We start from the raw sequence: 16,032 nt of genomic DNA on the forward strand, positions 1-16,032 counted from the left end.
AGCGTCAAAATGCCCTGACAGTGGAAACAAGGGAAAGTTTAAAACCAGAACACAGGATTTAGGGGCTCTTTTCTTTTCCCTCTACAAGTAATATCTTTGGTATCAACTTTTTGGAAATATAAAAGTCTTATAAATAAGAAAGTTACAAAAAGGAAGGAATTTCTCACAAAGTAAATGGAACAAGTGTAACTATTTAAACTGACTAGCATTCTTCCACCCAATTCCTCTATATTGACAACTACTAAATGTATCACGGCATGGCTAATCCAAACACAAAGATTCTATGTCAGTGTTAAATGTAGGCATTACAATAATCATAACACTTACATGTGCACCTCAAATCTTGAGAGTGAAAGAGTTTCATAATACTGTATTAATATGGTCAGAAATTTTCTTACCAACAGTTTCTGAAAGTTCCATGCTAACAGCTGAATTTGAACCTACACAAGAAATTGAGATATAATATATATTTACAAAACAATATCTAGCTTTATATACTACAGACAACTTAAATGTTTTCTCAATTAGATATTCAAAGAGTCATATTATAGACGCTTACCTTCACACAACAATTGTTCCTCTTGAGAAGGTTCCACAGGTGCTATTTAATAGAAATAAGTTCTATTAAAAATTGAAACTATACATCTATTTTATTTATGTTCTAAAATACAGTAAAAATGTAAGTTCAATAACCCAACAAAAATCTCTATAACCCAGACCTAACTAATGGCAACTAACTCAGGTTTCAAACTACAAATCTGTTTAACCTACTTCTAAAAATCTGCCAATCACAGCCAATTTTGAAACATTTTAGTAACTGAAATGTACTCATAAAAGCATGCTTATTCTCATATTTTGCTTCAAAAACTTTTCTGTCACAGATATTTAAAGAGTAATCGGCAGCATACACAGATCAGATTAGGAAGATTTTGCTCTACAAAGACACATTACTTTTCTAGTTTCTCTTGGTAGCTGTAGTCAAATAAGGCTATGATTAGCCCTTTTAAAATTCTATAATCATACATGTTTTACCATCAAGATCCTTGAATAAATTCTATTTGATAAGAATAAAGTAAAAAGGACATTTGTATAAAGTCCCTGAAATGTGTATGGGCCCTTGCAACATCTCAGAAAAGATGATTAAAATGACACTGGCTTTGTCTCTCTACTAGAATTCTAAGATCAAGCAACAATCCAGTTTCCACAATCGTCACACTGAAAATCTACTTATGATATCACTGAAAGAGATGTATGAGAAATATATACTGACACTTAAATGTTTAAGTTTCTTTTTATATCTGAAAGCCTAATGATACTCTGGTATGAAAGTGCCCTTGCTTTAAAGAATCTCCAAGATGCAAAAAAGACACTGAACAATTTGAAGTCACATGAATCCTGCACACCACAAAACAGTGAATTCATAATCTGCCAAAGTTATATTTAAAATCACTCCCCTGAAGTGTTAAGACCTGTAAGTCAAGAAAAGTTTTTGGCCCAATCTTCTATAACATGCAATAGTGAAGAAAGGAGTTTCTTGCCCCTGAAAGGTAAAGGGCAACCAAGATCTCTTGAGAAGTGACATGCTTAGTGTCACTGCTGCAGATGATCCTACACAGTCGTATTTGGATGACCTTAGAATGGAAAGACACGTCAGCCAGCAACACCAGCATGGCCCTCACCGCGGCGCAGTGTAGCTGGACAGGAGATGCTAAGCACAGAGGTAACAGGGGCAACACCGGACAGGTGCAGGAAGGTAGAGTGAATGGTCTAAGACACCCCAAACTATGCGATTAGCAGGATGTTAACAGAAATGGAAAAAGCATTTGAACTAGGTTTGGAAGAAACAGTAATTGTACTTCACAAAAGACTTTTTTTCACTTCCTATTTCAGAGAAAAGTTTACAGGTATAGTAAGGAAAAATCACTCAACTTCCAGAGAAAGTCAGGCAGTGCTAGGTGATCAGGCTGATGTGCCAACCTCAGGATGCAGGAGGCAGCAGACGCTGGTGCTGAGAGGCCAGCACTGAACTGACGCCTGGCTTTAAAGCCTAGAGTGTCACGTACAAGTGGTGAGAGGCAATTATTTCACTGAATCATGGAAATGACATGCCATCTGCCTGACAGGATTGCTCAGAGCACTGAATGAGAGTACACATTTGTTTAGTTGCAATTAAAGAACTCCTCGCACCTAGGAGATATTCAACAAGTGACTCCCCACTCCCTAATATGTAATGAGCCGTCAGTTCAATTCTATCAACTAACATATACTGCACATCTATTATGGGCCAGACAGGGATAGAAACACTCACAAATCCACACAGTGCTGGAGGCAGGGTTGGAGGTTGTGGCAAGTTACCCTAAATCCACTTAAATTTTTATTGCGCCCTCATGTGCTGATTGCTATCTTATTTAACCACCCCCTCAACCCTATGAAGTAAGTGGTAACTTACCTAACATTCTGACATATTAGAATGGGCTTCTTCAAGTTACACAAATGCCACCTTACCCTTCCTCACACAGCCCCTGCTGAAAATCCCTTAGTAAAAGTAAACCGAGTAAGTGATGACACCGGATGGTCAAGCATTGTAAAGCAAGGAAGACCGAGACAATCAGTATGGGGGGCTCTCTCATCACTTACAAGACATCCCAAACTGCAAATGGGCTTTATAAGACCCAACAGTACACACACCTCAACACCTGGTTCTATAACCAACTCTTAGATTTACAAATACACAATAGATGCCTAAGGCTGTAAGGCACCTCTCAGGACAGTGACATCAGTCATAAGACTACCTCTATGGCTGCATAACGCAGCATAATAACTGCTCATGGTTTTATTTTTCAAAACACCCTACATTTATAACACATTTGTCTTCAGTTTGTACAGCTTACAGAGGCAGAAAGAGGGTCAAGTACAAACAGCAATTAAGTTATTAATATACACATAACGATGACATTAGAGGGCCTCAAAATCAGAAGCTGACAATAGTTACCCCAGGATGGAAGAAAAAAAGCTTATCCTTGCATTCAGACCACGGATCACATTACAATTCAAATAGCAATGGTGGCAACATCTGCGAACTGATGTTTTTGGAACAATGAACCAGAAAAATCACAGATACAGCAACATGTTCTTTACACTGAAACTTGTCAGTGTATTTGTACCCAGTCTCTTCTCTCAAACACATACGCATTCACACACATCTCCAACCCTTTCTCATTCTACTCCTATTATTCATAATATACATCACATCCAGATTTACTGGCTACTAATGCGCATAGGCTTGTAATTCTACCAGGTCCAAAGTCACTTATTCATGGCTGGCACACATACCCATTGGGGCTTGATTTTCGAGTCCTGCACGCCTCGTATCTGCTAGTCAAGGAGAAGTTAGTAAACCTCCCAAGGAATGAAAGCAGTTTCATATTTTCTAATGGCATCTCCATGTGCAGAAGACACATCCTCATCAGGAGCACACCCTCATTCAAAAAAGAACAATTCTAATTAGGTGGGAAAGTTTATCAGAAGTGTTCTAGTTAATAAAACTGCCATACCTCAAATTAAAAGAAACTAATGCTATTGTTTATGATAAGGGAAGATTAATGAACTGGCTATGATACAAGGTATATTACCAAAAATTTTAAAACAAGTGAAAGATTTTACCAAAAGACAGTCAGGCAACAGAACTGCCTATGGTTTAACACAAATGATAATGTGAATCCTAAAACTGTTACTTAAAATTTGATAATGGTGCAATAAGCCAGACGCAAAAGATCACGTGTGCAATTCCATTCACATGAAATATTCAGAATAGGTAAATTCATACACATAGAAATTAGATTGGTGGTTGCCAAAAGCTGGGAAAAGGGGAGTGTTCAATGACTGCTTAAAGAGTATGATTTCCTTTGGAGGCGATGAGAATGTTTGAAACCTTGAGGTAGTAAGCTGCACAACGCTGTGAATGTACCAAATGCCACTGAACTGTTCACTTTCAAATGGCTAATTTCATGTCATATGGATTTCACCTCAATTTTTAAAAACAATTTTTTTTTTAAAGATTTGATTATGGATCAAAGGACTTTAACACAGAGACTCTTACTTGGCCAGTTCATGGGTATAGTGTGGGCTGTGAAAGTCAGGTTTCAATTCAAGTTATATTTTAAATATAATGTCTGGCCAATTCTTAAGGTGCTTAATCCACATAGTCCATAAATCAGCAATTTAAGTGTGTACTGCTTTAGATATATAAAACTAATCTTTCATCTCTTTACACACAAAACACCAATATGTAAAAGTCATCCTACTCAAATTTCTTAGTCCTGTTAGCTAAATGGTGTTCACTATTAATGAACAAAAACTTCAGTGCCCGTCGCAAACGTCACAAGTGTCTTACACTACACTGAAGTAAGAAACTGTGTGACAAAATTCTGTCCAATACAAACTTCTGCAATGATGGAAATGTTCTGTTTCTGTGCAGTGATATATGACCATCACTTAGCCACATGTGGCTATTAGGCACTTAAAAGGTGGCTGTGACCAAGGAACTGACTTTTAAATTGAAACATTTAGTTTTAATTAAAGAGCCATAAGTGCACAGTTATAGATCCCCTTAAGGATTCTCCTCAATTGTAATACAAAACCTCCCACTTTTATCCCACCCCCCGACCACCCCATTACCGAGCTTAGGATGGCTCTTCTGAGTTCCTCTGGGGTAGGACCCTTCTTGCAGCTGTAAGCACACCTACACACAGATCTCAGTTCTGGTTCCCTAAGACATTAGAAACTTCCAGAATAACTGTGATTTTTCTGAAATACAGAGCCTTTTCCCATCTCCTGTAAAGTCTCCACAGGCTGAAACGGCGTACATACTGAGTAAGTATGTAATTCATTGTGCCTGGACTGCAGCCGTTTCTTTTGGTTTTCATAGGTCACTAGTTCCTTATAGTCTTATCACTTCAGTTTTCTCACCATCTGTAGCAGTCCACCTATATATTTTCTGCATTTCCATCAGGGTTCAGTAGACTAAAAACAACTTTGTATGTGTCAGTTTTCCAAGAAGGGGTTAGAGAAACAATACTGAAGAGATGCTCAAGTACAATTTGCATAAGTAACTAAAAATTCACTAGCAGCCAGATGACCATACACTCCCAACCAAATCCGCCTGCCTGAGGTATTTCTCTCCCACAGACAATACTGAGAACCAGTTAAGGCAGACATCACAGCCGAATGCCCACACAACACATGAAATGTCCACGGTTTTGCCTTAACTACTTATGCTCTCAAAATAAAAAGGTACAATGCTATAGCGGTGAACAGAGCTGTTTCAAATTATCTCACATTATTTCCTAAAATATAGGAAGAAGTAATTTCAAAGTAGAGCATTGCCTACTTATCACAATGTCACCCTGCTACTACTGAGACAGAACAGGGAGGTGGTGCCATAGGCCACAATTTCATGGACTCAGTTTCTGAAAAAGTGTCTCAGCCAAAAAAGACCTTTTCATAGCAAATCACAGGGAGAGGACTAGCTGAGTTATTATTACTAGAATAAGCTTTGAAATCAGACGTAGAGTCTAACCCTGGCTCCTCTACTTAGTCAGACATGTCACCTCATTTATTTAGCTTTTCTGAGCCTTAATTTTCTTTTTTAATATTTATTTATTTTATTTATAATTTTTTAAAAATTCATTTTGTTATCTTTTATCTACAATTACATGAAGAACATTAGGTTTACTAGACTCCCCCCTTCACCAAGTCCCCCCTACAAACCCCATTACAGTCACTGTTCATCAGCATAGTAAGATGCTATAGAATCACTACTTGTCTTCTCTGTGTTGTATAGCCCCCCCTATGCCCCCCTCCACATTATACATGCTGAGCCTTAATTTTCTTATCTATAAAATGACTCCACATAACCTCAAGAGATTGTTGTGAAGATAAAAGCATATGAAGCAAGTAATTGCTCAATAAGTTTATTATTACAAGCTTTTCAAAGCTCCATATTAACAAAACTTTTGAAGAATAAACACAAGAAAGGCAAATTCTAGGACCTCTCTCAGGAAATCCATGCTGATTGGTGGTCAAGATGTTAGCCCCAGGGATGCCCTTCTCCCCAGACAACAGCACGGTGTAACTGAAAAGGCACTAAGCTAGCAGTTGGCAAACAGATTCCAGACTCCACTGTTGCTGAATCGGAGTCACTGAGTATCTGTAGGCTTCAGTTTCTTTATCTGATAAGACTGTACTACTGCCAGGGTCACTTCCAGCCCTAACATTCTATGAACTATTCATTCACTAAAAGCAATGACACCCATCCACCTGAGTGGGCTTCCTGCAGAGTAACTAAGATCCACTATGTTTTTCAAACGACCCTAATACATAGCTTTATTTATAATTTATACCCCATTTACTTAAAAAATACTGTAGGTGAACTTAAAATACTTTGCAGACAACCAACCATTCAAAGGAGCTGGACACACCACTGAGCAGTGCAGCGGCCCACTGTGCTTCTACTACTACAGAAACGGTCAACCCAGAAGCTGCCCCAACATTCTAAGGCATGCACTTTCTGCTTTGTTCAAGGTCAATGGCTTACAATTACCGGGTTGGAATTACCACTCTTAGGTTAGGCTGGTGAAAGATGCTCAAGAAATCCTTACTGTTTCTCTCACCTAGAAAGCAGAATTATGATGGGGAACTGACTCCACTTGGAGTACTGTGACAACTAGATTTCCTAAAACAAAGTCACTTAGGAAAAAAATACAACTACAGCCTAGCCTGCTTTGTTAAAATCTACTGAAAACAAGGACACCACTTTTAAGAAGCTTTGGTATGAATCCACAAATGACAGCTTTTTAAGCGTCCTTAGGATGTCAGAATAATCAAGAACTTCCAACGAGTGGCCATATTCTTGCTTCCCAGTTAATTTAAGAACTGTGAATATAATGATGAAATTCTAAATTAACATGCCCAATAGATACACCAGCCGTAATGGCAGTAACTCACTGTTAGGTATGAGCACCAAGCTGCGTAAAAAGATAACTGATGCTCTACTCCAGCAATTTCCTAGCAAGCTGAAATAAAATACCGAAACACAAGAAACGTAAATTTTATGTGGATTATATCTGAACTTAAAAAACACTTATGGTATTAACAAAGAATAGGTACCAGAAAATGTATCTCTAGGCTTACGATTAGTATAACAAGATTGAAATGATTTACACAAGGGCACCTATGAACAACTCCTCTGCTCAGCTTTGAAACCCTCTCAACCACGTTATGTCTTCCATTAGAGTAAATTGGGGATCGGACCTCGTTCTAGACTCCAGGACCACAATTAATTCATCTTGTGGTGTCACTTCAAGTGCCCAGCACAGTATCCTGCGTTCTGTAAACACGTGAATGTTTGTTCATTAATTGCTATACATCATTCTGAGCAGAAACCAGACTTACATCTCAAGAACTTCCATTCTAAGACTGCCAACTCACCACAAAAGGCTATCGAATCCTTTTCATTCCTTTCTCTTCGACTAGAAAAACAGTAATATTTTAACACTCTAAGACATTTCCTCCCCAGCAAACAAAAACAAAACAAGGCTTAAAATTTGTCGTCTACTCTACTTCCCTAACTCGCCCTGAGAAATTTTAATCACTATCTTTTCTAGCAGTACAATTCCAGAGAAGATGAAAAACAAGGGACAGAACAAAGCCATGTACAAAACCTACAGTAAATAAAAGCTGCTCTAAAGAGGGTCTATTCTCAATCAAAATTTCTTACCAGTTCAAATTGCTGCTCACAAGGAAAGCACTGGTTCATGTAATGCCTTCACTTACTCCCTAAATCCTCACGCTGGAGCCATTGCAAGCATGTAAAATCATGAAATAAGAGCCCAAATCTAATAATTGGTTAAGTCAAGGTAAGAAATAACTAGCTAGAAAATGAGGTAGGAAAAGAAATAACACTCCTGGAACAGTATTTTCCCCTCACCTTCTCTGCCTACTTTACTTACTGTCCCACTGAAGACTTTGTTACTGCAGGGATTTCAGTCTCATGGGAAAAGGAAAATCCAGTTAAGAACCTCATCTATCTTTTGTCTGAACTTACCTCTCACTCAACAGGTATCACTTAAAATCATAATAAAGCCCAAGAGCCCTTCTGCACAAAACAATTACGTAAGATTCTGCACTCTACTCTGGTGACCCTGAAGAGGTCACTTTTGAGACTACTCAGTGATTAGCAAGCATCCACCACGTACTAGTGACAGTTGCATTAACTTTGTGCATATACTAAAAACCACTACAGTGAATTCTGTGATATGTGAATTATATCTCTGTCACTAAAAAAAGAACATTCCTTCCCCATTAAAAGACACCCATCAAAAACCAAGTATGTTCTATGAAACAGAACATTTCTCTTTAAAAGTCAGGTTCCATAATACAATGTGCTATGTTTTGGAGATAGTTCCTCCTCTGAGGACTGCTGGTTTTATTCTATATTCATTTTTACTGGCAGAGTTCTGAGAGATGCTAAGGGTGCGATGGTGGAAAGGACACCACACCATTACTACAGAAGCCTGGATGCTCTACAAGTCCAAGTGCTATGCTCTGAAATGTTTGTGTACCCCCCCAAAATTCATATGTTGAAATTCTAATGCCCCATGTATTGGACTTAGGAGGGATTTTATGGAGGTCATAATTCATAACGGCAGAGCCCTGACGAGTGCATTTCACAAAACAGCTCTTTTAGAAACGAGGCCCCAGGGAGCTCCCTTGCCCGTTCCACCATGTGAGAACAAGAAGCCAGCAATCTGATCTTAGAGAGGGAAGGAGGCCCTCATCTGACCAGGCTGGCACCCTGATCGCGGTCTTCCAGCCTCCTGAGCTGTGAGGGATTTTGTTGTTTACAGGCTACCCAGTCTGTGGTACTGTACTACACAGCAGCCCAAATGGACTAAGACACCAAGTAATCCTGAATTAAATCGCTAAACTTCTCATTCAATAATAAAAAAGAATGAACTGTGTGCAAATTGAAACTCAAAATAAGTAAAATAAGTACATTCTAGCATAGAAAATGTTTGTTCTCTTACACACAACCCTTGTCTTCCACATTTTCATTCATTTCAGGACCTCTACTTTAAAGAGCATCACGTAGTCAATTTACTTGGATCTGCAGAGAATTGAACTTAAATGAATTACACTTGGTTACACTTAATTTGTATTCTACTTAATCATTCCGTTGGAAACCTGTATTACTTTTTCAGAGAGCTAAGATCAACACTGAATCCCAAGTTTTGACTTGGGATGGCTGGAAACAGGCATAACCACCCAGCAGCCTTCTGACACTGTGCAAAAACTTTTATGGTGACTGGTTGCTCAAGGAACCACCAGAAAAATCCAACTAGCGTGTTTTCAGGAGACACGACGGATATTCACCCTGGACAGGAACAGTTAGGAAGTCACTCAGTGTTCTACCTCTAGACTTCCTCCTTCAAGAGCTCTTCCTCCTATCCAGCTTCAAAACAGGGACCCACAACAAATCTCAACAAGGGCTTAACAACCAAAGAAAACATGCTCCCCTTGTGTCTATTTCCTCACTATAAAAAAACTTGCAACTTTTATGGCTCCCCCTTTGTCAATTTCTAAGCGCTAGTTCCAATTTTTTCCTCTGCTTCTTCCACGCATAGTTCTCTGCTATGATGGTGGTACTTTATGGACCTGAATGGGTTCAAACATGCAATCCAACAGTCCCACATCTCTCTGGACCTCAATTTAGAAACCATTCTTTTCCAATAGACAACCCTAAGGAGGACACTTTTTTAAATACGAACTGGCATTTTGTAGAAGCAGTTGACAAAGTCAGTAACGCCAAAATAGTTTGATAAAACTGAAAAAAACTGACCACCAAGTAACAAAGAAAGTACTTTTCTTATAACCGCTTCCTTACATATTTTTACATTTCCACTTCTAACATTGTCACAGAGAAAATGATTAAGAATAAACCAGCAAGTTGGCACATCCCAGTAAGAGGAAAGACAGCTCTCCTACCTAACAGGTAAAGCCTAGTCACCCAACAATGCCTACTCCAGATCACTGCTCTGAGGATGGCTGTCCCTTCCTGACTCACTGGCTGATGGGTGGACAAGCTGGAAATGGAGTTCCAAGTCTAGCCAGAGTGGTGCTGGTGGCTCCAGAGTGAGGAGGGACGGCCAAAAAAGAAACAAGAAAATGGCTGAATAAAAGGAATCTGCATGATAAGGTATGGGGAACCGGGCACTTTTAGGGGCTGGTAAGTGAACTTTATTTAAGTAGGCGAAACTGCTTGATCTAAGCAAAGAAATAAAAACTAAGTTTCCTTGTTCAAAGGCAAAACATAAAGAAAATCAAACAACCAAATTAAAAGTGTGCTCACATATGTACTTACTTCACAGAAGTACCTCTCCAAACTCTCTGACTCTACACAGAAAACTAGCAAGTTTCTGAAGAAGCTAAACTCCCAGAGCACTTTCATGATGTCCATTTATGTAGGAAATACAACGTGGAACTTCAAAGAGAAATCAACAATCTATTCTCATGAATTGCTAGGAACATCTGTGATCCGGTTCACCAATACCCTGGCTCACCAAGGTACATTCCTTTCTCTCTTTAAGCCAATATTGACAGTTCGTAAAATAAGCACTTTTTTATACAGGGGAGAATAGTTAACTTCACTCACTTGACATTCCCACAAGATCAGTACCCGAAAGCATGTCATCCTATCACTTAAGCAGCCCCGAAATACAGAAAGCTTTTCAAAGACCAAACCTGACTTGAAAACACACAAAACAGTCTACTAGCTATGGTCAGAACGGCACGTGACAACTATTAGGCTATACTACCAAGTATCTGAACAGGCTAATTACTGACACGTGAACACAGTGACTTACAATACCAAGCAGCCTGAATAAGCTATCCGACTTTGATACATTTAAAATTCTAAACGTGTAACTAAGTAGACAAGTCCCACTTAAGAAAAAGAGAACACAAATCAATGTAGTTTCCTATACACATCACGGGAGGAACTCTTACTTTTGACACTGTTAACTTTACAAGCTTACACAATGCTTTACAAAACTAAAAGATCTACGAAGTGATGGCCAACAGTTTCTGCCAGATCACAAGACTGCAATGCATCTTGGGATTCCTTCAGGACACTTCGGTGCCAGATACCAAAACGTTAATTACAGTTTCAATAATAGAAGTTGGAGCAAGAGACGCTCTCTCGCCTAGGCATAAGGTGAAGGGAAAACTCGGGTGCTCGTCCTCCCAGCTCCTGGGGTCTGGCTCGCTCAACGCCCACCCACCTCCTGGTTCCAGTTGTCCCACGTCTGGGCCTCGTGGCACTGATGGCCGCGGTCCCCTCTCCGTCCCATACGGTTCTCAGTTCTAGTGGGTAGCTGCGGCCCCCGAGGAGGGGACGAGCCCCAGATCCCCCCCGTGTCACCGACACCCGGCTACGGCTCCTCGAGGCCCTCCGCCGCGCCCGGGCCGCCCCACCCAGGGCTGCCCGCGCCCGGCGCCGCTGTCAGCGCCCCGCGTGCCGCCGGGCCCCAAGGCCGCGCGTCCCCCGCCCTGCGAGGCGAGCCGCAGACCCGTCCCCCCACCCCACCACGGTGGGCTCCGGCCTCCCGCTCGGCTGCTCCCGCGTCCCGGCCCCTTTACCCGAAGGGCCTCCCGCGCCACTGCCGGCTCCGTGGTGGTTGGCGCCGGCGCCAGCCGGGGGTGGCGACGGCTGGGCCGGGCCACGCAGGAAGGACGGCACGAACTCGGCGGCGTGGACGTTGGGCACGAAGGGTTTGGCATTGACGTTGAGCTGCCGGCTGAAGGCCGCGCTGAGGTGCTCACGCTGGGCCTCGGCGGCTGCCGCCGCCAAGGGACCGCCGGCGCCACCGCACGGGCCCGACCCGGGGGCTTCCATGTCCGCCTGGTCCCAGCAGTCGGGCGCTGAGTCGCTGCTGCTCCCGCCGCTGCTGCCCCCGCCGCCGCCGCCGCCACTGCCCGGATCCATGATCGGGGGGGCCGTTTGTGTGGTGAAGAGAGGGCGGGAAATGGAGGCGGGGGCGACGGGCCGGGGAGGAGCAGGCCGCGCTGACCCGGGGAAGTGGGAGGCAGAAGGGCTGGGGGCTAGCAACAGAGTCCCCGGCGTCACCGCGACAGCAGCTTCAGTCCCTACTTCGCACTCGCGACAACGGCGGCGGCGGCGGCTCAACCCGCCTCCTGCGTGCGAGCCGATGTCCTTCCACCCAACCCAGGCACCTCTGACTGCCTCACCGGCCACCCCACGAACGCGCAGATTGACCCCTCGCCGCCTCCCGTACCTTCGCCTCGGTAGTTCTCAGCCCCTTTCGTCCCCGCTTCCGACTATGAAGCACGGCCAAAGATGGAACTACGGGTTCCGACAGCGCCCGCGCGTCCCCGCTGCGGTTTCCCGGGGGCTGATGGGAGTCGGAGTTCCGTGGCCCGGAGCAACCGGAAGAGGCTCCCGGCAGGCAGCGCGAAGAGGCGGGGACCTGGTCGCCCTCGCGGCCCCACCTGTCACCGGGTGGGGCAGCGGCGGCAGGTGTGAGTCTTGGCGTGACTCCGTGCTGGGCCTCCGATTCAGAGCCTTTCAGCCCTCGGGGACGGTCCACTCTCTCCTGTGAGGCACAGGATGAGGGAAAACCGACAGCAGTTCTACGGGGGGTTAAAGCTTTCAACCCCTGGACATCTGTTGAAGAGACTGTCATTTCCCCATTGTATGTCCATGGCTAATTCATCATATATTAATTGACCATATATATTTGGGTTAATGTCTGGAGTCTCTATTCTATTCCACTGGTCTGTGGCTCTGTTTTTGTGCCATTACCAAACTGTCTTGATTACTGTGGCTTTGTAGTAGAGCTTGAAGTTGGGGAGCGATATCCCCCCTCTCCCCCCACTTTATTCTTCCTTCTCAGGATTGCTTTGGCTATTCCGGGTCTTTGATGTTTCCATATGAATTTTTGAACTATTTCTTCCAGTTCGTTGAAGACATCTTAGCCATTTTTAAATGTACAATTGAGTGGTATTCAGTATATTCACGTTGTTGAGCAGCCATCACCACCATCCGTCTCTGAATTCTCCATCTTTCAAGACTGAAACTCAATGCCCATTAAACCCTCACTCCCGAATCTTCCCTCCTGCCAGCCCCTGGCAACCACCATTCTACTTTCTGACTCTATGAATTTGATTACTTTAGGAACCTCATACAAGAAGAATCATACAGTATTTATCTTTTTGAGACTGGCTTATTTCACTTAGCATAATATCCTCAAGATTGATCTACAAGACACACTGAAGTATGTTATCAGAATTTCCTTCCTTCTAAAGGTTAAACAGTATTCCATTGTATGGACAGACCGCATTGTGTATTTACCCATTGCACATATTCTTTTATTTAATTCTCACCAGAGCCACAAGAGTCAGGTATCTATACTGGACACATAGTATCTCCTGCTCAGATGACCTCAGTGCCCTTGTCCTGGGCCTTCAGCCACTCCCCCTACCTGGATCTGGGTCTGGCTTCCCTTATAATTTTCAGACCTGGATGGAACCCCACTATCACACATGGTTGCCAAAGTGGCAGCAGGAGGCACACGGATTCAGGGCCGCGGTCTCCTAGAGGGAAACAGTACATAGGAGGAAGCTGGGCAAAGTCCCTATATTTCTTTCCTCGTGGTCCTATGGGCCGTTCAGAGGCACATCTTCCCCTCTATTAGTTTCCTGTGGCGGCTGTAACAAACTGCCACAGATGGAGTGGCTTAAAACAGGAACTTACTCTCCCATTGTTCTGGAGGTCTTCAGTCTTAAATCAAGGGGCTGTACCCCCTCTGAAGCCTCTAGCGGAGAAATCTTCCTTGCCTCTTCCAGCTTCTGGTGGTCCCAGACATTCCTCAGCTTGTGGCTGCATCGCTCCAATCTCTGCCTCTATCTTGACGTGGCCTCTTCTCTGTGTGTCTGTCCACATTGTCCTCTTCTTTCTCTTAGGAAGACACCAGTCATTAAACTTAAGGCCCACTCTAAATACAGGATGATTTTTAGACTGAGATCACCCACTATTTACATTTGCAAGGACCCTATTTCCAGGTGGACAAGAATTCTGGGGGACACTGTTCCATCAGTTATACAGCCCACCTGAACAAGTGCTGCATGGGGAACAGGCAGCACCTGCTTTGTCCCTCCCCAGCTCATCCTGCCTCAGTAGCTGCTGAGGTAACTCACTGCATTAGTGTTCTAGGGCTGCCGGAATCAAAGACGGTAGACCATGGGGCCTAGACAACTGACATTTGTTTCTCACAGTTCTGTAGGCTGCAAGTCCAAGCCTAAGGGGTCCCAGGTTTGGGTCTCCTGAGGCCTCTCTCCTTGGCTTTCAGATGGCTGCCTTCTCACTGCCTCCTCACTGGGCCTTTCCTCTGGGCATGCCCATCCCTTACATGGCATCTCTTCTTATATGGACAGCATTCAGGTTGGATTAGGCACACTCTAATGCCCTCATTTTAACTGAACCACCTTTTGAATGACCTCATCTCCAAATACTGTCACAATCTGAGCTATGGGGTCTGGGGTTAGACTTGAATATATGAATTTCGGGTGGGGTGGGGAACAACTCAGCCCACAATACTCATTATTTGCATTACCTCACATCGTCCTCGCTGAGTGCTTCCTGGAACACCCCAAACTAACATCAGACTCTCTTCCCCCAAACCCACACACACCTCTTTCATTCTGTATATTAGCACCATGCCTTTTCCTTAATAGCACTTCTACAATTGTATGTACTTAATTTATTACATTTTTTTTCTGTTTCCCCTACCTAATGGAAAAACTGCATTAGGGTAAGAACCACATATAAAATGAATTCACTGTTATGCCTTGATGCCTGGCATAGTGCCGACTATGGAGTGGGCATGTGACCAATATTTATGGAATGGGAGGATTTTTTTTGCCTCTCAAATCATCTAATAATACAGATACCACTGTCTGCATGCTTTGTGTCTTGCGATTGTTGGTGGCAGTCAATGATTTGAAAGGAAGAAATCAAACTTCCCTGAAAAGACATGGTGAACCTTAAAATTGCAAATAATCAGGACACCCTGGAAATCAGAGTGAAGCCACTTTGAAAAACTCTTAACACCTGACAGACAGTGACACTTCGGACAGTGCTGATGAGACAGGGGCCTTGGGTGTAGTCAGAGTAGGGTGAGATCCTCTGGAAAAAGTAAGGCAGTAAGGGAGGATATTTACAGTCAAGGAAATGTAACAATATAAAGGATACCAGACTAGGAATATAGACATCTTCAGTGAGATCAGTTAAAGGTCAAAAGGCTAGGAGCAACTTGGCCTGGAATGTCTGAGTGTTCCGCAAGGTTACCTCAGCATAACCCGTGACTTCACTGTAAACAGCCCTACAAACAGACAACAACCCAGCCCACCTTGGGGGCAGGGCACATGGTACAAGTCTGCACCCCTACCCTTTACCCACATTCCTGAAAATCCTCAATGAACTATAAATCCCCTAGACAACGCACCACCCTGGGCTCTCTTGTCCCCTCCTGGTGTGAGGCAGGAGCTCTTTCCTTTCACTTTATTTCTCAATAAAAGCCTCTCCCTGGCTCTCCTACCTTGGGTGTTTGCTAAGTTCATTCTTCGACTTTGCAAACAAGAACCCCGACTTCACTGAGAGAAAGCCGGAGTTCAGAGGAGCTGATTTTCAAAGGGAATCTTTGTGGGAAACTAGCAGAGGACCCCGAGACCTGGCTCCAGTCAAATTAGCCTTTTCATGCCTACAAGCAAACAAGGCTTCTGAGGGACATTCAGAAATCTAAGTTAGAGGGAGAGAAGAGAGGAAGAACATCTTTGCCTTGGAATCTGCCATTGCAGGACTCACTCAGCAGGGTTTCCTAGCTTTGTACTTCTTTACATTCTGGCTCTGAGCTGTTTTATCACCTTTAGCCCAAGGCCAACTTCCCCATGCTCTGG

The 16,032-nt window shown here is 43.2% G+C and overlaps 1 protein-coding gene across 2 annotated transcripts in view; it reads right to left on the bottom strand.

Moving 5' to 3' along the window:
* The window catches only part of GSPT1 (G1 to S phase transition 1), a 34,055-nt gene extending 21,681 nt beyond the window's left edge, over nt 1-12,374 (bottom strand). The window contains exons 1-3 of one of the 2 annotated variants that reach the window (XM_073214765.1): nt 12,354-12,374; nt 560-601; nt 399-440 (exon numbers count right to left, since the gene is read on the bottom strand). In XM_073214765.1, the coding sequence (XP_073070866.1) occupies nt 399-420 (22 nt within the window). In that variant the 5' untranslated portion in view covers nt 421-440; nt 560-601; nt 12,354-12,374. Of the gene's footprint in view, nt 1-398; nt 441-559; nt 602-11,697; nt 12,333-12,353 lie in introns of those variants that run through there. The other variant, XM_073214764.1, reaches the window with a different exon arrangement.
* Nucleotides 12,375-16,032: the final 3,658 nt, after the last annotated feature.

Source organism: Manis javanica, chromosome 10 (genome assembly GCF_040802235.1).
Source record: "Manis javanica isolate MJ-LG chromosome 10, MJ_LKY, whole genome shotgun sequence".
NCBI classification, from domain to species: Eukaryota; Metazoa; Chordata; class Mammalia; order Pholidota; family Manidae; genus Manis; species Manis javanica.